At 46.8% G+C, this 23,601-nt stretch overlaps 1 protein-coding gene across 3 annotated transcripts in view; it reads left to right on the top strand.

The window, feature by feature from the left end:
- Nucleotides 1-23,601, top strand: part of LOC142250831 (connector enhancer of kinase suppressor of ras 2-like) — a 405,387-nt gene that overhangs the window by 211,486 nt on the left and 170,300 nt on the right. For all 3 annotated transcript variants that reach the window (XM_075323079.1, XM_075323076.1, XM_075323077.1), the window contains exons 3-4: nucleotides 1,392-1,594; nucleotides 17,451-17,538. In XM_075323079.1, coding sequence (XP_075179194.1) covers nucleotides 1,392-1,594; nucleotides 17,451-17,538 — 291 coding nt within the window. The remainder of the gene's footprint in view (nucleotides 1-1,391; nucleotides 1,595-17,450; nucleotides 17,539-23,601) is intronic.

The following is a 23,601-nucleotide window of genomic DNA, read 5'->3' as shown; positions in this document are numbered from 1 at the left end:
GCTCCCAGCACAGTGAGATGTCAGGTTACAGCTTCCAACACAGGTGTCAGGTTACAGTTTCCAGCACAGTGAGGTGTCAGGTTACAGCTTCCAGCACAGTGAGGTGTCAGGTTACAGCTCCCAGCACAGTGAGGTGCAGGTTACAGTTCCCAGCACAGTGAGGTGTCAGGTTACAGTTCCCAGCACAGTGAGGTGTCATGTTACAGTTCCCAGCACAGTGAGGTGTCAGGTTACAGCTCCCAGCACAGTGAGGTGTCAGGTTACAGTTCCCAGCACAGTGAGGTGTCAGTTTACAGCTCCCAGCACAGTAAGATGTCAGGTTACAGCACCCAGCACAGTGAGGTGTCAGGTTACAGCTCCCAGCACAGTGAGGTGTCAGGTTACAGTTCCCAGCACAGTGAGGTGTCAGGTTACAGCTTCCAGCACAGTGAGGTGTCAGGTTACAGCTCCCAGCACAGTGAGGTGTCAGGTTACAGTTCCCAGCACAGTGAGGTGTCAGGTTACAGCTCCCAGCACAGTAAGATGTCAGGTTACAGCATCCAGCACAGTGAGGTGTCAGGTTACAGCTCCCAGCACAGTGAGGTGTCAGGTTACAGTTCCCAGCACAGTGAGGTGTCAGGTTACAGCTTCCAGCACAGTGAGGTGTCAGGTTACAGTTCCCAGCACAGTGAGGTGTCAGGTTACAGCTTCCAGCACAGTGAGGTGTCAGGTTACAGCTCCCAGCACAGTGAGGTGTCAGGTTACAGCTCCCAGCACAGTGAGGTGTCAGGTTACAGCTCCCAGCACAGTAAGATGTCAGGTTACAGCACCCAGCACAGTGAGGTGTCAGGTTACAGCTCCCAGCACAGTGAGGTGTCAGGTTACAGCTCCCAGCACAGTAGGATGTCAGGTTACAGCACCCAGCACAGTGAGGTGTCAGGTTACAGCTCCCAGCACAGTGAGGTGTCAGGTTACAGCTCCCAGCACAGTGAGGTGTCAGGTTACAGCTCCCAGCACAGTGAGGTGTCAGGTTACAGCTCCCAGCACAGTGAGGTGTCAGGTTACAGCTCCCAGCACAGTGAGGTGTCAGGTTACAGCTCCTACTATATGGATAGGGTAAGATGAGAGATGGAGGCGGACTATGGAGAAAAGTAAACAGGTAGAGGGAGACATCATGCTGAGCTTTGTAACAAGTCCTCCACATCTATACTGGTCACTACTGTATTTCTCTCTGCGCTAAACAATAAAGAGCAGGAATCCATCCCTATCTGCTGTGAATGAAAGACATAAGAGCAGCTAGTTACTTCCCACCAGCTCAGAGTCAATTATAAATTAACAGCTAGAGCCTGCAGAGGAAACAAACCTGGTGAAAGTGCAGGATACCGGTCACCTTATGACTTTTCTTATTGCAGAATTATGGGCTGGAGACGGAGAACCTGCGGACGCTCTCTCACAAGCTTAATGCATCAGCCAAAAATCTACAAAACTTCATAACGGGTAGAAGGCGGAGCGGCCATTATGATGGGAGGGCCTCCCGACGACTGCCAAATGACTTCCTTACCTCCGTGGTGGATCTGATTGGTGCTGCGAAGAACCTGCTAGCCTGGCTGGACAGGTAATTGTTATTCACATATGTATTCCAACACGGGTAAAGAGGTAATATAACTTATCTCACTGCAGCCACACCTGCACCCTACTGGTTCCTGTACAGACTAGTGTCCCCAGCTGCCCAGCCCTACTGGTTCCTGTACAGACTAGTATCCCCAGCTGCACAGCCCCTACTGGTTCCTGTACAGACTAGTATCCCCAGCTGCACAGCCCTAATGGTTCCTGTACAGACTAGTATCCCCAGCTGCACAGCCCCTACTGGTTCCTGTGCAGACTAGTATCCCCAGCTGCCCAGCCCTAATAGTTCCTGTACAGACTAGTATCCCCAGCTGCCCAGCCCTAATGGCTCCTGTACAGACTTGTATCCCCAGCTGCCCAGCCCTAATGGTTCCTGTACAGACTAGTGTCCCCAGCTGCCCAGCCCTAATGGTTCCTGTACAGACTAGTATCCCCAGCTGCACAGCTCCTAATGGTTCCTGTACAGACTAGTATCCCCAGCTGCCCAGCCCTAATGGTTCCTGTACAGACTAGTGTCCCCAGCTGCCCAGCCCTAATGGTTCCTGTACAGACTAGTGTCTCCAGCTGCCCAGCCCTAATGGTTCCTGTACAGACTAGTATCCCCAGCTGCCCAGCCCTAATGGCTCCTGTACAGACTAGTATCCCCAGCTGCACAGCCCCTACTGGTTCCTGTGCAGACTAGTATCCCCAGCTGCCCAGCCCTAATAGTTCCTGTACAGACTAGTGTCCCCAGCTGCCCAGCCCTAATGGTTCCTGTACAGACTAGTATCCCCAGCTGCCCAGCCCTAATGGCTCCTGTACAGACTTGTATCCCCAGCTGCCCAGCCCTAATGGTTCCTGTACAGACTAGTGTCCCCAGCTGCCCAGCCCTAATGGTTCCTGTACAGACTAGTATCCCCAGCTGCACAGCTCCTAATGGTTCCTGTACAGACTAGTATCCCCAGCTGCCCAGCCCTAATGGTTCCTGTACAGACTAGTGTCCCCAGCTGCCCAGCCCTAATGGTTCCTGTACAGACTAGTGTCTCCAGCTGCCCAGCCCTAATGGTTCCTGTACAGACTAGTATCCCCAGCTGCCCAGCCCTAATGGCTCCTGTACAGACTAGTGTCCCCAGCTGCCCAGCCCTAATGGTTCCTGTACAGACTAGTGTCCCCAGCTGCCCAGCCCTAATAGTTCCTGTACAGACTAGTGTCTCCAGCTGCCCAGCCCTAATGGTTCCTGTACAGACTAGTGTCCCCAGCTTCCCAGCCCTAATGGTTTCTGTACAGACTAGTGTCCCCAGCGGCCCAGCCCCTAAGGCTATGTGCCCACGCTACAGGATTTACCGCGGATTTACCGCGGATTTTGCCGCGGATTTACCGCGGATTTGCCGAAAATCTGCAGCAGAAGCACTTCCAAGCCATTTCAATGGCATTTTGGAAATGCTGTGCCCATGCTGCGGATTTTTCCGCGGCGGATTTGCCGCGGATTTTGATCCGGAAAAATCTGCAGCATGTCAATTGTTTGGTGCAGATTTGGTGCGGATTTTTGGCTTTGAATGGGGAAAAAAAAAAAAAATCCGCATCAAAATCCGCGGCAAATCCGCGGTAAATCCGCGGCACATCCGCGGGTGCGGATTTGCCGCGAAAGTCGCGGATTTTCAGGCAAAAAAATCCGCAGGGACATTCTAGCGTGGGCACATAGCCTAATGGTTCCTGTACAGACTAGTATCCCCAGCTGCCCAGCCTAAATGGTTTCTGTACAGACTAGTGCCCCCAGCTGCCCAGCCCCTAATGGTTCCTGTACAGACTAGTATCCCCAGCTGCCCAGCCCTAATGGTTCCTGTACAGACTAGTATCTTCAGCTGCCCAGCCCTAATGGTTCCTGTACAGACTAGTATCCCCAGCTGCACAGCTCCTAATGGTTCCTGTACAGACTAGTATCCCCAGCTGAACAGCTCCTAATGGTTTCTGTACAGACTAGTATCCCCAGCTGCCCAGCCCCTAATGGTTCCTGTACAGACTAGTATCCCCAGCTGCACAGCTCCTAATGGTTCCTGTACAGACTAGTGTCTCCAGCTGCCCAGCCCTAATGGTTCCTGTACAGACTAGTATCCCCAGCTGCACAGCTCCTAATGGTTCCTGTACAGACTAGTATCCCCAGCTGCCCAGCCCTAATGGTTCCTGTACAGACTAGTGTCCCCAGCTGCCCAGCCCTAATGGTTCCTGTACAGACTAGTGTCTCCAGCTGCCCAGCCCTAATGGTTCCTGTACAGACTAGTATCCCCAGCTGCCCAGCCCTAATGGCTCCTGTACAGACTAGTGTCCCCAGCTGCCCAGCCCTAATGGTTCCTGTACAGACTAGTGTCTCCAGCTGCCCAGCCCTAATGGTTCCTGTACAGACTAGTGTCCCCAGCTGCCCAGCCCTAATGGTTCCTGTACAGACTAGTGTCTCCAGCTGCCCAGCCCTAATGGTTCCTGTACAGACTAGTGTCTCCAGCTGCCCAGCCCTAATGGTTTCTGTACAGACTAGTGTCCCCAGCTTCCCAGCCCTAATGGTTTCTGTACAGACTAGTGTCCCCAGCGGCCCAGCCCCTAAGGCTATGTGCCCACGCTACAGGATTTACCGCGGATTTACCGCGGATTTTGCCGCGGATTTACCACGGATTTGCCGAAAATCTGCAGCAGCAGCACTTCCAAGCCATTTCAATGGCATTTTGGAAATGCTGTGCCCATGCTGCGGATTTTTCCGCGGCGGATTTGCCGCGGATTTTGATCCGGAAAAATCTGCAGCATGTCAATTGTTTGGTGCAGATTTGGTGCGGATTTTTGGCTTTGAATGGGGAAAAAAAAAAAAAAAAAAATCCGCATCAAAATCCGCGGCAAATCCGCGGGTGCGGATTTGCCGCGAAAGTCGCGGATTTTCAGGCAAAAAAATCCGCAGGGACATTCTAGCGTGGGCACATAGCCTAATGGTTCCTGTACAGACTAGTATCCCCAGCTGCCCAGCCTAAATGGTTTCTGTACAGACTAGTGTCCCCAGCTGCCCAGCCCTAATGGTTCCTGTACAGACTAGTATCCCCAGCTGCCCAGCCCTAATGGTTCCTGTACAGACTAGTGTCTCCAGCTGCCCAGCCCTAATGGTTCCTGTACAGACTAGTGTCTCCAGCTGCCCAGCCCTAATGGTTCCTGTACAGACTAGTATCCCCAGCTGCACAGCCCCTAATGGTTCCTGTACAGACTAGTGTCCCCAGCTGCACAGCTCCTAATGGTTCCTGTACAGACTAGTATCCCCAGCTGCACAGCTCCTAATGGTTCCTGTACAGACTAGTATCCCCAGCTTCCCAGCCCTAATGGTTCCTGTACAGACTAATGTCCCCAGCTGCCCAGCCCTAATGGTTCCTGTACAGACTAGTATCCCCAGCTGCATAGCTCCTAATGGTTCCTGTACAGACTAGTATCCCCAGCTGCCCAGCCCTAATGGTTCCTGTACAGACTAGTGTCCCCAGCTGCCCAGCCCTAATGGTTCCTGTACAGACTAGTGTCTCCAGCTGCCCAGCCCTAATGGTTCCTGTACAGACTAGTATCCCCAGCTGCCCAGCCCTAATGGCTCCTGTACAGACTAGTGTCCCCAGCTGCCCAGCCCTAATGGTTCCTGTACAGACTAGTGTCTCCAGCTGCCCAGCCCTAATGGTTCCTGTACAGACTAGTGTCTCCAGCTGCCCAGCCCTAATGGTTTCTGTACAGACTAGTGTCCCCAGCTTCCCAGCCCTAATGGTTTCTGTACAGACTAGTGTCCCCAGCGGCCCAGCCCCTAAGGCTATGTGCCCACGCTACAGGATTTACCGCGGATTTACCGCGGATTTTGCCGCGGATTTACCGCGGATTTGCCGAAAATCTGCAGCAGCAGCACTTCCAAGCCATTTCAATGGCATTTTGGAAATGCTGTGCCCATGCTGCGGATTTTTCCGCGGCGGATTTGCCGCGGATTTTGATCCGGAAAAATCTGCAGCATGTCAATTGTTTGGTGCAGATTTGGTGCGGATTTTTGGCTTTGAATGGGGGAAAAAAAAAAAAAATCCGCATCAAAATCCGCGGCAAATCCGCGGTAAATCCGCGGCAAATCCGCGGGTGCGGATTTGCCGCGAAAGTCGCGGATTTTCAGGCAAAAAAATCCGCAGGGACATTCTAGCGTGGGCACATAGCCTAATGGTTCCTGTACAGACTAGTATCCCCAGCTGCCCAGCCTAAATGGTTTCTGTACAGACTAGTGTCCCCAGCTGCCCAGCCCCTAATGGTTCCTGTACAGACTAGTATCCCCAGCTGCCCAGCCCTAATGGTTCCTGTACAGACTAGTGTCTCCAGCTGCCCAGCCCTAATGGTTCCTGTACAGACTAGTATCCCCAGCTGCACAGCTCCTAATGGTTCCTGTACAGACTAGTATCCCCAGCTGCCCAGCCCTAATGGTTCCTGTACAGACTAGTGTCCCCAGCTGCCCAGCCCTAATGGTTCCTGTACAGACTAGTGTCTCCAGCTGCCCAGCCCTAATGGTTCCTGTACAGACTAGTATCCCCAGCTGCCCAGCCCTAATGGCTCCTGTACAGACTAGTGTCCCCAGCTGCCCAGCCCTAATGGTTCCTGTACAGACTAGTGTCTCCAGCTGCCCAGCCCTAATGGTTCCTGTACAGACTAGTGTCCCCAACTGCCCAGCCCTAATGGTTCCTGTACAGACTAGTGTCTCCAGCTGCCCAGCCCTAATGGTTCCTGTACAGACTAGTGTCTCCAGCTGCCCAGCCCTAATGGTTTCTGTACAGACTAGTGTCCCCAGCTTCCCAGCCCTAATGGTTTCTGTACAGACTAGTGTCCCCAGCGGCCCAGCCCCTAAGGCTATGTGCCCACGCTACAGGATTTACCGCGGATTTACCGCGGATTTTGCCGCGGATTTACCGCGGATTTGCCGAAAATCTGCAGCAGCAGCACTTCCAAGCCATTTCAATGGCATTTTGGAAATGCTGTGCCCATGCTGCGGATTTTTCCGCGGCGGATTTGCCGCGGATTTTGATCCGGAAAAATCTGCAGCATGTCAATTGTTTGGTGCAGATTTGGTGCGGATTTTTGGCTTTGAATGGGGAAAAAAAAAAAAAAAAAATCCGCATCAAAATCCGCGGCAAATCCGCGGGTGCGGATTAGCCGCAAAAGTCGCGGATTTTCAGGCAAAAAAATCCGCAGGGACATTCTAGCGTGGGCACATAGCCTAATGGTTCCTGTACAGACTAGTATCCCCAGCTGCCCAGCCCCTAATGGTTCCTGTACAGACTAGTGTCCCCAGCTGCCCAGCCCCTAATGGTTCCTGTACAGACTAGTATCCCCAGCTGCCCAGCCCTAATGGTTCCTGTACAGACTAGTGTCTCCAGCTGCCCAGCCCTAATGGTTTCTGTACAGACTAGTGTCCCCAGCTTCCCAGCCCTAATGGTTCCTGTACAGACTAGTGTCCCCAGCTGCCCAGCCCTAATGGTTCCTGTACAGACTGGAATATCCCTAGCTGCACAACTAGAAACCACAACTCGGACCTGTCTGCCTGAAAGGCTGTCGAGTTGTTTCTTGTAAGTCCTGAGGAACCAGAGAGGTTACTAACACTACAAATCAAGATAGGGTAAGTGTGCTGAGATAGACAAGGACACTTTTACAAGTTCTACGCTTTGATACATTTGTGAAAATATTTTGCATTACTGATCTTGCACTGATCTGAATCCCATCATGTCTTATGCACTAGTCACATCCAGAGCTGCAGGGAGAATTCGGCCTGTTTTCTGCAGGATCTCACATTTCATTCTCAGTGTTTGCTCATGGCATGCGCAGCTGTGATGCATTGTGGGAGATCTGATAAATGACAGTAAATTCACACGGAAAGGGTTCAGAGCTTGGATTCTCAATGGATATATTTAACCTGCACTGATACATTGTAACAAACTAGAGAAACGGGAGATGTTTTTCCAGGCTGATGTATTTTACCTGCACTGATACATTGTAACAAACTAGAGAAACGGGAGATGTTTTTCCAGGCTGATGCCTTTTACCTGCAGTGATACATTGTAACAGACGAGAAACGGGAGATGTTTTTCCAGGCTAATGCCTTTTACCTGCAGTGATACATTGTAACAAACTAGAGAAACAGGAGAGATCTTTTTCCAGGCTGATGTATTTTACCTGCACTGATACATTGTAACAAACTAGAGAAACGGGAGATGTTTTTCCAGGCTAATGCCTTTTACCTGCAGTGATACATTGTAACAGACTATCAGGAGAGAGATTTTTGCTGTTGATGTTTTTAGCTGTCTATTTGCCAAGATGATGTAACAAACCCTCAGCTGTGAGCTGTAAGATGTTATCCATTGGATATAAACAAAAAAGCGTTTTCCATTAACTGACAGCAAGCAGAGATATTGAAAATAGTAAAGAAATAAAATACAAAGATGTCAGCATCTTCATTATACCATGACCATGCTGCATATCTATAGGACTGATTGATGGATGAGGGTCTGACTACCAGTGAATGAGGATGATGGTGGTTATCACTGAAGTCGGTGCTATCTCGTCACTCCAGCTCCTCTGGCCGTCACTCCGGCAGCTGCTTGTGGTCATCTGGATTGTCGTCTCCCCTGAAGCCGATGACTTCCACACATGATTCCCTCAAAAGTGGATAATAATGTGAGTGGCGCCCATTTCCCAGGGTTGATCCATACAGAGATGTGAATGGGAGCGCGGACGCTGGAGAGGACGCATTCATGATTCCCGCTGATGACACGTTGGCTCAGCCGCAGGCGGTCGGCGTGACCTGGTTCCGTCCGGTCTGATTACAGTCACAATGCCATTAGATGAATGCCCTTCCCACATCATTGCTCCGGCACGGCCGCAATATCCCAGAACGTGACGGCTCAGAAATGTAACATGAAGGGGAAACGGTTCCACATACAATGTATCAACTTCCCGAAAAGAAGATGGGGAAAAAAAAGTAACATCTCAGAAAGACAAGTTTCCATGGCTGTCCCCTGATTTATCCTCACTTATACCTTGTAGCCCCCAATCACAAGGCTCGCACGGCAGGTGCACTATCAGCGTACACCAAAAACTAAATGGTCTCCAGCATCAAAAATGTGAGAAAATCACTTGATCTTAAAAAATACAAGAACCGTAAAAGACAAAGGAGGAAAATAAGTCATTCGATTACATATTTCAGGCCTTTTTAGCCTCTTATCTGATCACAATTGTGTAACTAGTGATACAAAGAAGCAACCACAAGTAATGATCACACCTCGCGTGAACCATTCATTGACCACTATATCAATCTAGAAATATATTATAGGAGAAAAAAAGGAAAAAAATATATAGAAAGTTAATGTGGAATGAATTATTGTCTGTTCTTCACACCGTCCGGATGACAAGTTTTCAATTCAAACATTCAATAAGATTCTTTGGTCTAAAGTTTGCACCATAAATTTGGTTACTACATGTGGCAATGCCCTATGATGGGGATTATGTCGCGTTTCTGTGCCGCACACTCCCCTCACTCTGTACAACGCCAGTCTCAGCAAGCAACGTGCACAACGCCAGTCTCATCAAACAACGTGCACAATGCCAGTCTCAGCAAGCAACGTGCACAACGCCAGTCTCATCAAACAACGTGCACAACGCCAGTCTCAGCAAGCAACGTGCACAACGCCAGTCTCATCAAACAACGTGCACAATGCCAGTCTCATCAAACAACGTGCACGACGCCAGTCTCATCCAACAACGTGCACAACGCCAGTCTCATCAAACAACGTTCACAACGCCAGTCTCATCAAACAATGTTCACAACGCCAGTCTCATCAAACAACGTGCACAATGCCAGTCTCCTCAAACAACGTGCACGACGCCAGTCTCATCAAACAACGTGCACAACGCCAGTCTCATCAAACAACGTGCACAACGCCAGTCTCATCAAACAACGTGCACAACGCCAGTCTCATCAAACAACGTGCACAACGCCAGTCTCATCAAACAACGTGCACAACGCCAGTCTCATCAAACAACGTGCACAACGCCAGTCTCATCAAACAACGTGCACAACGCCAGTCTCATCAAACAACGTGCACAACGCCAGTCTCATCAAACAACGTGCACAACGCCAGTCTCATCAAACAACGTGCACAACGCCAGTCTCCTCAAACAACGTGCACAACGCCAGTCTCCTCAAACAACGTGCACAACGCCAGTCTCATCAAACAACGTGCACAACGCCAGTCTCACCAAACAACGTGCACAACGCCAGTCTCATCAAACAATGTTCACAACGCCAGTCTCATCAAACAATGTTCACAACGCCAGTCTCAGCAAACAACGTGCACAACGCCAGTCTCATCAAACAACGTTCACAACGCCAGTCTCATCAAACAACGTTCACAACGCCAGTCTCATCAAACAATGTTCACAACGCCAGTCTCATCAAACAACGTGCACAACGCCAGTCTCATCAAACAACGTTCACAACGCCAGTCTCATCAAACAACGTGCACAACGCCAGTCTCATCAAACAACGTGCACAACGCCAGTCTCATCAAACAACGTGCACAACGCCAGTCTCATCAAACAACGTGCACAACGCCAGTCTCCTCAAACAACGTGCACAACGCCAGTCTCATCAAACAACGTGCACAACGCCAGTCTCAGCAAACAACGTGCACAATGCCAGTCTCATCAAACAACGTGCACAACGCCAGTCTCATCAAACAATGTGCACAATGCCAGTCTCACCAAACAACGTGCACAACGCCAGTCTCAGCAAACAACGTGCACAACGCCAGTCTCAGCAAACAACGTGCACAACGCCAGTCTCAGCAAACAACGTGCACAACGCCAGTCTCAGCAAACAACGTGCACAACGCCAGTCTCAGCAAACAACGTGCACAACTCCAGTCTCATCAAACAACGTGCACAACGCCAGTCTCCTCAAACAACGTGCACAACGCCAGTCTCATCAAACAACGTGCACAACGCCAGTCTCACCAAACAACGTGCACAACGCCAGTCTCATCAAACAACGTGCACAACGCCAGTCTCAGCAAACAACGTGCACAACGCCAGTCTCAGCAAACAACGTGCACAACGCCAGTCTTACCAAACAACGTGCACAATGCCAGTCTCATCAAACAACGTGCACAACGCCAGTCTCATAAAACAACGTGCACAATGCCAGTCTCATCAAACAACGTGCACAACGCCAGTCTCACCAAACAGCGTGCACAACGCCAGTCTCATCAAACAACGTGCACAATGCCAGTCTCATCAAACAATGTGCACAATGCCAGTCTCATCAAACAACGTGCACAACACCAGTCTCATCAAATAATGTGCACAACGCCAGTCTCACCAAACAACGTGCACAATGCCAGTCTCATCAAACAACGTGCACAACACCAGTCTCATCAAACAATGTGCACAATGCCAGTCTCATCAAACAACGTGCACAACGCCAGTCTCATCAAACAACGTGCACAACGCCAGTCTCAGCAAACAACGTGCACAACGCCAGTCTCAGCAAACAACGTGCACAACGCCAGTCTTACCAAACAACGTGCACAATGCCAGTCTCATACAACAACGTGCAAAACGCCAGTCTTACCAAACAACGTGCACAACGCCAGTCTTATAAGAGAGTGTGCACAGCGCCAGTCTCATCAAACAACGTGCACAATGCCAGTCTCATCAAACAATGTGTACAATGCCAGTCTCATCAAACAATGTGCACAACGCCAGTCTCATCAAACAACGTGCACAACGCCAGTCTCATCAAACAACGTGCACAACGCCAGTCTCATCAAACAACGTGCACAACGCCAGTCTCAGCAAACAACGTGCACAACGCCAGTCTCAGCAAACAACGTGCACAACGCCAGTCTTACCAAACAACGTGCACAATGCCAGTCTCATACAACAACGTGCACAACGCCAGTCTTACCAAACAACGTGCACAACGCCAGTCTTATAAGAGAGTGTGCACAGCGCCAGTCTCATCAAACAACGTGCACAATGCCAGTCTCATCAAACAATGTGCACAGGACCAATGGAAGTCAATATGGTAGATGCATGAACGTTTTTACTCATGAACTGATGTTCTGCTTGTAAGAGATTGCAGCATGTTCTACTTAGATCCGTATTCTGGATTAGACTCACCCATTATATGTGAGTGGGTACAACAAAAACGGGACCAATCTTACATCTTGACAGCTATCTGTATTTGAATTTATTACTTAAAGTGCACCAATCACCAGAATGTTCCTATATAACCTAAAGCCAGTGCTATACTGGCACTATCAGGCTGATTACATACATACCTTTAGTTGTCAGCTCGGATGTTTAGGTTTTCAAACACAAGCAAGTAAAGTTTGTAAAATGAGCAGCTTTTTGAATCGCAGCAGCTACCAATCAGCTGATAGGTGGGGTGCCCCTGTCCTGTCATTACTTGTATGTAATGCATTCTGCTTTCTTCGTCGGTTACTTGTATGTAATGAATTCTGCTTTCTTCCTCGGTTACTTGTATGTAATGCATTCTGCTTTCTTCATCGGTTACTTGTATGTAATGCATTCTGCTTTCTTCGTCGGTTACTTGTATGTAATGAATTCTGCTTTCTTCCTCGGTTACTTGTATGTAATGCATTCTGCTTTCTTCGTCGGTTACTTGTATGTAATGCATTCTGCTTTCTTCATCGGTTACTTGTATGTAATGCATTCTGCTTTCTTCGTCGGTTACTTGTATGTAATGCATTCTGCTTTCTTCGTCGGTTACTTGTATGTAATGCATTCTGCTTTCTTCATCGGTTACTTGTATGTAATGCATTCTGCTTTCTTCATCGGTTACTTGTATGTAATGCATTCTGCTTTCTTCGTCGGTTACTTGTATGTAATGCATTTTGCTTTCTTCATCGGTTACTTGTATGTAATGCATTCTGCTTTCTTCGTCGGTTACTTGTATGTAATGCATTCTGCTTTCTTCATCGGTTACTTGTATGTAATGCATTCTGCTTTCTTCGTCGGTTACTTGTATGTAATGCATTCTGCTTTCTTCGTCGGTTACTTGTATGTAATGCATTCTGCTTTCTTCGTCGGTTACTTGTATGTAATGCATTCTGCTTTCTTCGTCGGTTACTTGTATGTAATGCATTCTGCTTTCTTCGTCGGTTACTTGTATGTAATGCATTCTGCTTTCTTCATCGGTTACTTGTATGTAATGCATTTTGCTTTCTTCATCGGTTACTTGTATGTAATGCATTCTGCTTTCTTTGTTGGTTACTTGTATGTAATGCATTCTGCTTTCTTCATCGGTTACTTGTTAGTGATGAGCGAGTACTAAAATGCTCGGGTGCTCGAGGCTCAGGCCGAGCATCCCAAAATACTCGTGTACTCGGCCCGAGCACCGAGCCCAATGTTATCCTATGGGAGACCCGAGTATTATTCTGAAATGACCCCCGGCAGCATGTAGAAACCATAAAACTGTAAATTAAAAAAAAAAAACGTGCGTGTGTGTGTAAGCGTGCATATATATATACACGCGGAGTGGAGTGCGGGAGGGGCCGTAGCCGAGCGGGGAAGTGTCGGGCTAAAGGCACGGTCATGCTGTGAGGGCCGGCCAATCACTGCAATTCCACAAGTAACAGGGCTGTGGCATTGCGGTCTGCCAGCCAATCCCTGCATGAGGGCTGGCTCTCAAAAGAGCGCCAACATGAAGACCACGAGTACAGCACGAGTATCGCGAGATTACTCGGTACCCGCCGAGTAGCCCGAGTACAGTGATACTCGTGCGAGTACCGAGTAGTGACAAGCATACTCGCTCAACACTATTACTTGTATGTAATGCATTCTGCTTTCTTCGTCGGTTACTTGTATGTAATGCATTCTGCTTTCTTCGTTGGTTACTTGTATGTAATGCATTCTGCTTTCTTCGTCGGTTACTTGTATGTAATGCATTCTGCTTTCTTCGTCAGTTACTTGTATGTAATGCATTCTACTTTCTTCATCGGTTACTTGTATGTAATGCATTCTGCTTTCTTCTTCAGATATTTGTATGTAATGCATTCTGCTTTCTTTGTTGGTTACTTGTATGTAATGCATTCTGCTTTCTTCGTCGGTTACTTGTATGTAATGCATTCTGCTTTCTTCGTCGGTTACTTGTATGTAATGCATTCTGCTTTCTTCGTCGGTTACTTGTATGTAATGCATTCTGCTTTCTTCATCAGTTACTTGTATGTAATGCATTCTGCTTTCTTCGTCGGTTACTTGTATGTAATGCATTCTGCTTTCTTTGTCAGATATTTGTATGTAATGCATTCTGCTTTCTTCGTCGGTTACTTGTATGTAATGCATTCTGCTTTCTTTGTCGGCTACTTGTATTTAATGCATTCTGCTTTCTTCATCAGTTACTTGTATGTAATGCATTCTGCTTTCTTTGTCAGATATTTGTATGTAATGCATTCTGCTTTCTTCGTCGGTTACTTGTATGTAATGCATTCTGCTTTCTTTGTCGGTTACTTGTATTTAATGCATTCTGCTTTCTTCATCAGTTACTTGTATGTAATGCATTCTGCTTTCTTTGTCAGATATTTGTATGTAATGCATTCTGCTTTCTTCGTCGGTTACTTGTATGTAATGCATTCTGCTTTCTTTGTCGGTTACTTGTATTTAATGCATTCTGCTTTCTTCATCAGTTACTTGTATGTAATGCATTCTGCTTTCTTTGTCAGATATTTGTATGTAATGCATTCTGCTTTCTTCGTCGGTTACTTGTATGTAATGCATTCTGCTTTCTTCGTCGGTTACTTGTATGTAATGCATTCTGCTTTCTTCTTCAGATATTTGTATGTAATGCATTCTGCTTTCTTTGTTGGTTACTTGTATGTAATGCATTCTGCTTTCTTCGTCGGTTACTTGTATGTAATGCATTCTGCTTTCTTCGTCGGTTACTTGTATGTAATGCATTCTGCTTTCTTCATCAGTTACTTGTATGTAATGCATTCTGCTTTCTTCGTCGGTTACTTGTATGTAATGCATTCTGCTTTCTTTGTCAGATATTTGTATGTAATGCATTCTGCTTTCTTCGTCGGTTACTTGTATGTAATGCATTCTGCTTTCTTTGTCGGTTACTTGTATTTAATGCATTCTGCTTTCTTCATCAGTTACTTGTATGTAATGCATTCTGCTTTCTTTGTCAGATATTTGTATGTAATGCATTCTGCTTTCTTCGTCGGTTACTTGTATGTAATGCATTCTGCTTTCTTTGTCGGTTACTTCTATGTAATGCATTCTGCTTTCTTCGTCGGTTACTTGTATGTAATGCATTCTGCTTTCTTTGTCAGATATTTGTATGTAATGCATTCTGCTGTCTTCGTCGGTTACTTGTATGTAATGCATTCTGCTTTCTTTGTCAGATATTTGTATGTAATGCATTCTGCTTTCTTCGTCGGTTACTTGTATGTAATGCATTCTGCTTTCTTTGTCAGATATTTGTATGTAATGCATTCTGCTTTCTTCGTCGGTTACTTGTATGTAATGCATTCTGCTTTCTTTGTCAGATATTTGTATGTAATGCATTCTGCTTTCTTCGTCGGTTACTTGTATTTAATGCATTCTGCTTTCTTCATCAGTTACTTGTATGTAATGCATTCTGCTTTCTTTGTCAGATATTTGTATGTAATGCATTCTGCTTTCTTCGTCGGTTACTTGTATGTAATGCATTCTGCTGTCTTCGTCGGTTACTTGTATGTAATGCATTCTGCTTTCTTTGTCAGATATTTGTATGTAATGCATTCTGCTTTCTTCGTCGGTTACTTGTATGTAATGCATTCTGCTGTCTTTGTCGGTTACTTGTATGTAATGCATTCTGCTGTCTTCGTCGGTTACTTGTATGTAATGCATTCTGCTTTCTTCGTCGGTTACTTGTATGTAATGCATTCTGCTTTCTTTGTCGGTTACTTGTATGTAATGCATTCTGCTTTCTTCGTCGGTTACTTGTATGTAATGCATTCTGCTGTCTTCGTCGGTTACTTGTATGTAATGCATTCTGCTTTCTTCGTCGGTTACTTGTATGTAATGCATTCTGCTTTCTTCGTTGGTTACTTGTATGTAATGCATTCTGCTGTCTTCGTCGGTTACTTGTATGTAATGCATTCTGCTGTCTTCGTCGGTTACTTGTATGTAATGCATTCTGCTGTCTTCGTCGGTTACTTGTATGTAATGCATTCTGCTGTCTTCGTCGGTTACTTGTATGTAATGCATTCTGCTTTCTTCGTCGGTTACTTGTATGTAATGCATTTTGCTTTCTTCGTCGGTTACTTGTATGTAATGCATTCTGCTTTCTTCGTCGGTTACTTGTATTTAATGCATTCTGTTTTCTTCGTCTGTTACTTGTATGTAATGCATTCTGCTTTCTTCGTCGGTTACTTGTATGTAATGCATTCTGCTTTCTTCGTCGGTTACTTGTATGTAATGCATTCTGCTTTCTTCGTCGGTTACTTGTATGTAATGCATTCTGCTTTCTTCGTCGGTTACTTGTATGTAATGCATTCTGCTGTCTTCGTCGGTTACTTGTATGTAATGCATTCTGCTGTCTTCGTCGGTTACTTGTATGTAATGCATTCTGCTGTCTTCGTCGGTTACTTGTATGTAATGCATTCTGCTGTCTTCGTCGGTTACTTGTATGTAATGCATTCTGCTGTCTTCGTCGGTTACTTGTATGTAATGCATTCTGCTTTCTTCGTCGGTTACTTGTATGTAATGCATTCTGCTTTCTTCGTCGGTTACTTGTATGTAATGCATTCTGCTTTCTTCGTCGGTTACTTGTATGTAATGCATTCTGCTTTCTTCGTCGGTTACTTGTATGTAATGCATTCTGCTGTCTTCGTCGGTTACTTGTATGTAATGCATTCTGCTTTCTTCGTCGGTTACTTGTATGTAATGCATTCTGCTGTCTTCGTCGGTTACTTGTATGTAATGCATTCTGCTTTCTTCGTCGGTTACTTGTATGTAATGCATTCTGCTTTCTTCGTCGGTTACTTGTATGTAATGCATTCTGCTTTCTTCGTCGGTTACTTGTATGTAATGCATTCTGCTTTCTTCGTCGGTTACTTGTATGTAATGCATTCTGCTGTCTTCGTCGGTTACTTGTATGTAATGCATTCTGCTTTCTTCGTCGGTTACTTGTATTTAATGCATTCTGCTGTCTTCGTCGGTTACTTGTATGTAATGCATTCTGCTTTCTTCGTCGGTTACTTGTATGTAATGCATTCTGCTTTCTTCCTCGGTTACTTGTATTTAATGCATTCTGCTGTCTTCGTCGGTTACTTGTATGTAATGTATTCTGCTTTCTTCGTCGGTTACTTGTATGTAATGCATTCTGCTTTCTTCGTCGGTTACTTGTATGTAATGCATTCTGCTTTCTTCGTCGGTTACTTGTATGTAATGCATTCTGCTTTCTTCGTCGGTTACTTGTATGTAATGCATTCTGCTTTCTTTGTCGGTTACTTGTATGTAATGTATTCTGCTTTCTTCGTCGGTTACTTGTATGTAATGCATTCTGCTTTCTTCGTCGGTTACTTGTATGTAATGCATTCTGCTTTCTTCGTCGGTTACTTGTATGTAATGCATTCTGCTTTCTTCGTCGGTTACTTGTATGTAATGCATTCTGCTTTCTTCGTCGGTTACTTGTATGGAATGCATTCTGCTTTCTTCGTCGGTTACTTGTATGGAATGCATTCTGCTTTCTTCATCGGTTACTTGTAATGCATTCTGCTTTCTTCGTCGGTTACTTGTATGTAATGCATTCTGCTTTTCTACTCCAGGTCTCCATTTGTCAGTGTGACGGAATATTCACTGCTGAAAAATAACATTGTTCAACTGTGCCTGGAGCTCACCACCATCGTGCAGCAGGTAAGAGTGTGAGCTCTTGTGTCACCGCTTGAGAATAACCTTATCGTAGAAGTGTTCATTGCATCAGGGAACATCCAGAAATGTAACTCATCTAATATAATGGCAAATCTGTGAGTCATCAGGCACATCGGCTTCTGGGAAAGTATGGCGGGAGTGCAGGTGGCTGCCACTGCAGAAAAAGGGCAACACAAGGAATATTTAGATTAGATATTGTAATGACTGGGGATTCCTCCCGCCATATAGAGTTTATATATCTGACCAGAGAACGGGACGGCAGCAGCCGGCGCCTGTCAGGAACATTAGAGCTGCCACTTATAGCAACTCGTAGTTTATCTAAGCAGACGGTCATAAAAAGGTCAGTGACCTGCTGGGGGCGCTCAAAGAAATCAGTCATTCCAGTCAATATAAGACACTTTGTAATGCGTCTTATTGAAGAAATCTGCTACACTTTTTCTCCCTCCATTCATCAAATTACCAGAAACCTGCTCAAATCTGTCTTGGTCAAATCAAAACAGACATCTATCTCACTGAGGGATCAGATTACAGCTGTCTATTGAGGTCTATGGTGAAGAGGAGAAATGAGCAAAAAGAGAGAGACAACAACACACAGTGTTTTATCTAACTGAAAAGATAGATTCACATCTACCCTGCTGAGTACTGTTGTATAATATAATATGCAGCTGCTACTCTTTAATATGTTTTTTATTTATCTCATCCCAGTTCTGGATTCACATCTATACTGGTTTATGCTGCTGTGTGATAATATCCATGTTTCTGCTGCTTTCTAGCATAGTGTTTTATAAAGGCGGATTCACAGCTGCACTGTTCAGTACTGATGTATAATATCTGCCTTGTTGGTGGTAATTTCCATGCTGCTGCTTTCTAGTTAATGTATCATCTCACCCCAGGCCTGAATAATTGGCTACACAACTCAAAACTGCTGTGTAATGTGCTTCATACTGCTACGTTCTAGTAAGTATATCAAATTACCAAGTAGCTGGATTCACAGCTACAATGCTAAGGCTATGTGCGCACAATGCGTCCTGACCAGTGCGGAAAAGAATGCACCCTCTGGCAGACGTGACGCTGCGTGTTGACAAAAAGAATGCATCCAAAACGCATGTATTTTGAATGTATTTTGAATGTATTTTGGAAGCATTTTACATGCGTTTTGGATGCATTTTTGTCAGTGCGTTCCCCCGGCAATTCAGCTCTGCTACATGTCCACTGACAGCACACACAGACAGAGTCGGGCGATGAGAATTAACTCGGATGAACTGCACCCGACTTCATTGTCATCCCGCGGCTCTGTCTCTGTGTGCTGTCATGAACTCAGATGAACCTCCGAGGTCAGTGCCAGGACACAGGAGTCCGCAGCAGTGACGTCAGAGCTTCACCCGATTTCACTGACATCGCGCGGCTCTCGCTCTCTCTGTGTGGCAGCCTGATTTGCGGTCACACTTGAAGGACTCACCTGTGATCGCAAATTCCCTGAGTGAATGCATTGAGCAGCGATCAGCTGTGCTTTCACTCAGGTTTCTCGTGGGCACAACTGCAGTCCTCCACCTGAGAGCGGTGGCCAAGAGTAACCCCAGTAACAGCACAGCTGATCGTGCGACTCACTTCAGTTGCTGCATGGAGCTCACAGGAGCGGCGGTGTTCTACTGCCACATCTGTCAGCTTCCGATGTAGCAGAGGTGGAAGCGTTGTGGGACCTTGCGTGGATTACGTCGGACCTGGAGTTTTTTTTTAAGGGGTTAATAAAGTGGTGAAAGAGGGTTTTTTTTTGTCTTTTATTACAAATAAACGATTTTTTGGATGTGTGTGTTTATTTTCTTTAATTTACAGGTTAATCATGGAAGGTATCTCGCGGAGACGCCTGCCATGATTAACCTAGGACTTAGTGGCAGCTATGGGCTGCTGCCATTAACTCCTTATTACCCCGTTTGCCACCGCACCAGGGCAATTCGGGATGAGCCGGGTAGAGTCCCGGGACTGTCGCATCTAATGGATGCGGCAATTCTGGGCAGCTGCTCGCTGATATTGTTAGGCTGGGGGGCTCCCCATAACCTGGAGCTCCCTATCCTGAGAATACCAGCCTTCAGCCGTGTGGCTTTACCCTGGCTGGTATCCAAATTGGGGGGGACCACACGTAGTTTTTTTTTTAAAATAATTTATTTATTTTTTTTAGCTGCTCGATATAGACACGCCCACCAGCAGCTGTGATTGGTTGCAGTGAGACAACTGTCACTCAGCGTGGGGGCGTGTCTGACTGCAACCAATCATAGGCGCCGGTGGGTGGGGGAGGCAGGTAATACGTGATGAATTAATGAGCGGCTGGCATTTTCAAAATACGAGAAACCGCCACAGTGTGATTGCCGTGCAGCGCCGCGCCGGTGATCATGGATCGTGAGTATGAGAGAGGGGGGGAGAGGGAGAGACCGACATGGACAGAGAGAGAGATAGAGACAGAGACAGAGAGAGACCGACCGACAGACCGACCGACAGACCTGCGTTTATTATGTCAAAAATACATGCAGATCGCTAGTAAAAAGCAAGTGAAACGCATTCATTCTTGAAAAATATGCATTTAGACATTTCTCATTGACTTCAATGGTATTAAAACGCTGCCAAAATGGCAAAAACAATTGCTATGCTGCTTCTTCAAATGGAGGGATTTTGACAAATGTTCCACAACTAAAATGCAGCGTTTGTAAATGCATCGTGCGCACAAGAAAGCCCTAATTTCCATAGACTTTGCCTGGAAATCAAAACGCAGGCAATTTTGCTTTAAAACGCTGCAGCTCAAAACGCTGCAGAAACGCAGGAAAAAAAGCAAAGTGCGCACATGGCCTAAGTGTTATTGTATAATGTCCTTCATGCTTCTGCTGCTACTGAACATGTTCTACATAGAAAGAGGAAAACAGGAATCCTCATGTCTGTGTGTGCTGTGTACGGGAGACATCCTAGCAGATCATTTCCACCCACCAGCTCAGAGACAAGTGAAAATTACAGATCTACTGTGCAGAGGGGAAAACTGGTGAATGATGCAGGAAAGAAGTTATATAATGGCCAGTGTTATTCCTTATGTACAGAGGACAGCTTATTCTGAAAAATACTCTTTAAAATGGTTGTGAACTTTTGCTTCTAGTTTCTTTTTACACCTTTCCTTCTCGCCTGCCATGATAACATAAAAAGCCATGTTTTCCTATAGGGAGCGCTATAGCAGCGTAGTCTATATGTGAAACTGCATAGGCTCCGCCAATTAACTATTTAGGGGGAAACAAATGAGTCAGACTATAAGTATAATGTTATAAGGGCCTTAATGTAAAGAGGAACCCAGAAGTGTGTCCGGCGTGAAGGAGTGAAAGGTAAGTTCCTTGCCCGCGCTCCACTCCTTGTATTACTCTCCAGTAATGAGATGTTAATAGGAGCGTACACTCTCAATGGTGCTTCAGTTTCAAAGGTGTCACACAAAGTTGATGATAAAATAGGTAATAATGTATCAAGTGGGAGAATTCCTCCTGGACCAGAAGGTTTTAATATGAGATTTTAGTAAAAAGTGGGAAAATGTGAAAGATACAAAAGCAGCATTAACACAGCAAAGATGAAAGTGAAATATTCCAGAGACCAGCTTCACTTCTCACATTGCAGATTATGAAGCTTAATGGATGCTGAAGAACCCCAGAGCACAAATTATAGCGTAGACATATATGATGTATTCTCTAAGGAAAACCTGAACCAGAACCGAAATCCAACACAGGGTTCTCATACCCCAACACATCACTGTTATGTACAAAAGTATTCCAACATGGGTAAGTGAGGTAATATAACCTGTGTCACTGCAGCTGTACCTGCACCCTACTGGTCCCTGTACAGACTAGTATCCCCAGCTGCCCAGCCCTACTGGTCCCTGTACAGACTAGTATCCCCAGCTACCCAGCCCCTAATGGTTCCTGTACAGACTAGTATCCCCAGCTGCCCAGCCCTAATGGTTCCTGTACAGACTAGTGTCCCCAGCTGCCCAGCCCTAATGGTTCTTGTACAGACTAGTATCCCCAGCTGCCCAGCCCTAATGGTTCCTGTACAGACTAGTGTCCCCAGCTGCCCAGCCCCTAATGGTTCCTGTACAGACTAGAGTCCTTAGCTGCCCAGCCCCTAATGGTTCCTGTACAGACTAGTGTCCCCAGCTTACCAGCCCCTAATGGTTCCTGTACAGACTGGTGTCCCCAGCTGCCCAGCCCCTAATGGTTCCTGTACAGACTGGTGTCCCCAGCTGCCCAGCCCTAATGGTTCCTGTACAGACTATTGTCCCCAGCTGCCCAACCCTACTGGTTCCTGTACAGACTAGTATCCCCAGCTGCACAACCCCTAATGGTTCCTGTACAGACTAGTATCTCCATCTGCACAACCCATAATGGTTCCTGTACAGACTGGTGTCCCCAGCTGCCCAGCCCTAATGGTTCCTGTACAGACTAGTGTCCCCAGCTGCCCAACCCCTAATGGTTCCTGTACAGACTGGTGTCCCCAGCTGCCCAGCCCTAATGGTTCCTGTACAGACTAGTGTCCCCAGCTGCCCAACCCTACTGGTTCCTGTACAGACTAGTATCCCCAGCTGCGCAGCCCCTAATGGTTCTTGTACAGACTAGTGTCCCCAGCTGCCCAGCCCCTAATGGTTCCTGTACAGACTAGTGTCCTTAGCTGCGCAGCCCCTAATGGTTCCTGTACAGACTAGTGTCCTTAGCCGCACAGCCCCTAATGGTTCCTGTACAGACTAGTGTCCTTAGCTGCGCAGCCCCTAATGGTTCCTGTACAGACTAGTGTCCTTAGCTGCCCAGCCCTAATGGTTCCTGTACAGACTAGTGCCCCAACTGCCCAACCCTACTGGTTCCTGTACAGACTAGTATCCCCAGCTGCCCAGCCCTAATGGTTCCTGTACAGACTAGTATCCCCAGCTGCGCAGCCCCTAATGGTTCTTGTACAGACTAGTGTCCCCAGCTGCCCAGCCCCTAATGGTTCCTGTACAGACTAGTGTCCCCAGCTGCCCAGCCCTAATGGTTCTTGTACAGACTAGTGTCCTTAGCTGCGCAGCCCCTAATGGTTCCTGTACAGACTAGTATCCCCAGCTGCACAGCCCCTACTGGCTCCTGTACAGACTAGTATCCCCAGCTGCCCAGCCCTAATGGTTCCTGTACAGACTAGTGTCCCCAGCTGCCCAACCCTACTGGTTCCTGTACAGACTAGTATCCCCAGCTGCGCAGCCCCTAATGGTTCTTGTACAGACTAGTGTCCCCAGCTGCCCAGCCCCTAATGGTTTCTGTACAGACTAGTGTCCTTAGCTGCGCAGCCCCTAATGGTTCCTGTACAGACTAGTATCCCCAGCTGCACAGCCCCTACTGGCTCCTGTACAGACTAGTATCCCCAGCTGCCCAGCCCTAATGGTTCCTGTACAGACTAGTGTCCCCAGCTGCCCAATCCTACTGGTTCCTGTACAGACTAGTATCCCCAGCTGCGCAGCCCCTAATGGTTCTTGTACAGACTAGTGTCCCCAGCTGCCCAGCCCCTAATGGTTCCTGTACAGACTAGTGTCCTTAGCTGCGCAGCCCCTAATGGTTCTTGTACAAACTAGTGTCCTTAGCTGCACAGCCCCTAATAGTTTCTGTATCGACCAAAATATCCCTGACCGCACAATATGAACCCGCCACCTGGATCTGTTTGCCTGAAAGGCCGTTGAGTTGTTTCTCGTACCTCCTGAGGAACCAGAGGCTAGGTTACTAACACTAGAAATCAAGGCAGGATAAGCTGCAGAGATAGTCAAGATGTGGAGTGGAAACATAAAACAAGTGCCCAAGTGGACAAAGGAGAAATAATAAATGTAAACAAGGATAAAATCCCATCAACTTAACAGAAATCAAAAGAATGGTGCAGGAAAGGCAAATGAGAGAACATACGGAAAACAATACTGGTCTCTGTCTAAATCTTTTTGCTGCAGGGCTTGGACTTCTTAACAGTAATCCACAAAGAAATATAGCCAGCAGAAAAGGCTGGAGAGTATAAACATGA

This window comes from Anomaloglossus baeobatrachus, chromosome 9 (genome assembly GCF_048569485.1).
Source record: "Anomaloglossus baeobatrachus isolate aAnoBae1 chromosome 9, aAnoBae1.hap1, whole genome shotgun sequence".
Taxonomy (NCBI): Eukaryota; Metazoa; Chordata; class Amphibia; order Anura; family Aromobatidae; genus Anomaloglossus; species Anomaloglossus baeobatrachus.
Note: the sequence above shows the minus strand (reverse complement) of the source record. Positions and strands in the feature narration are given on the sequence as shown.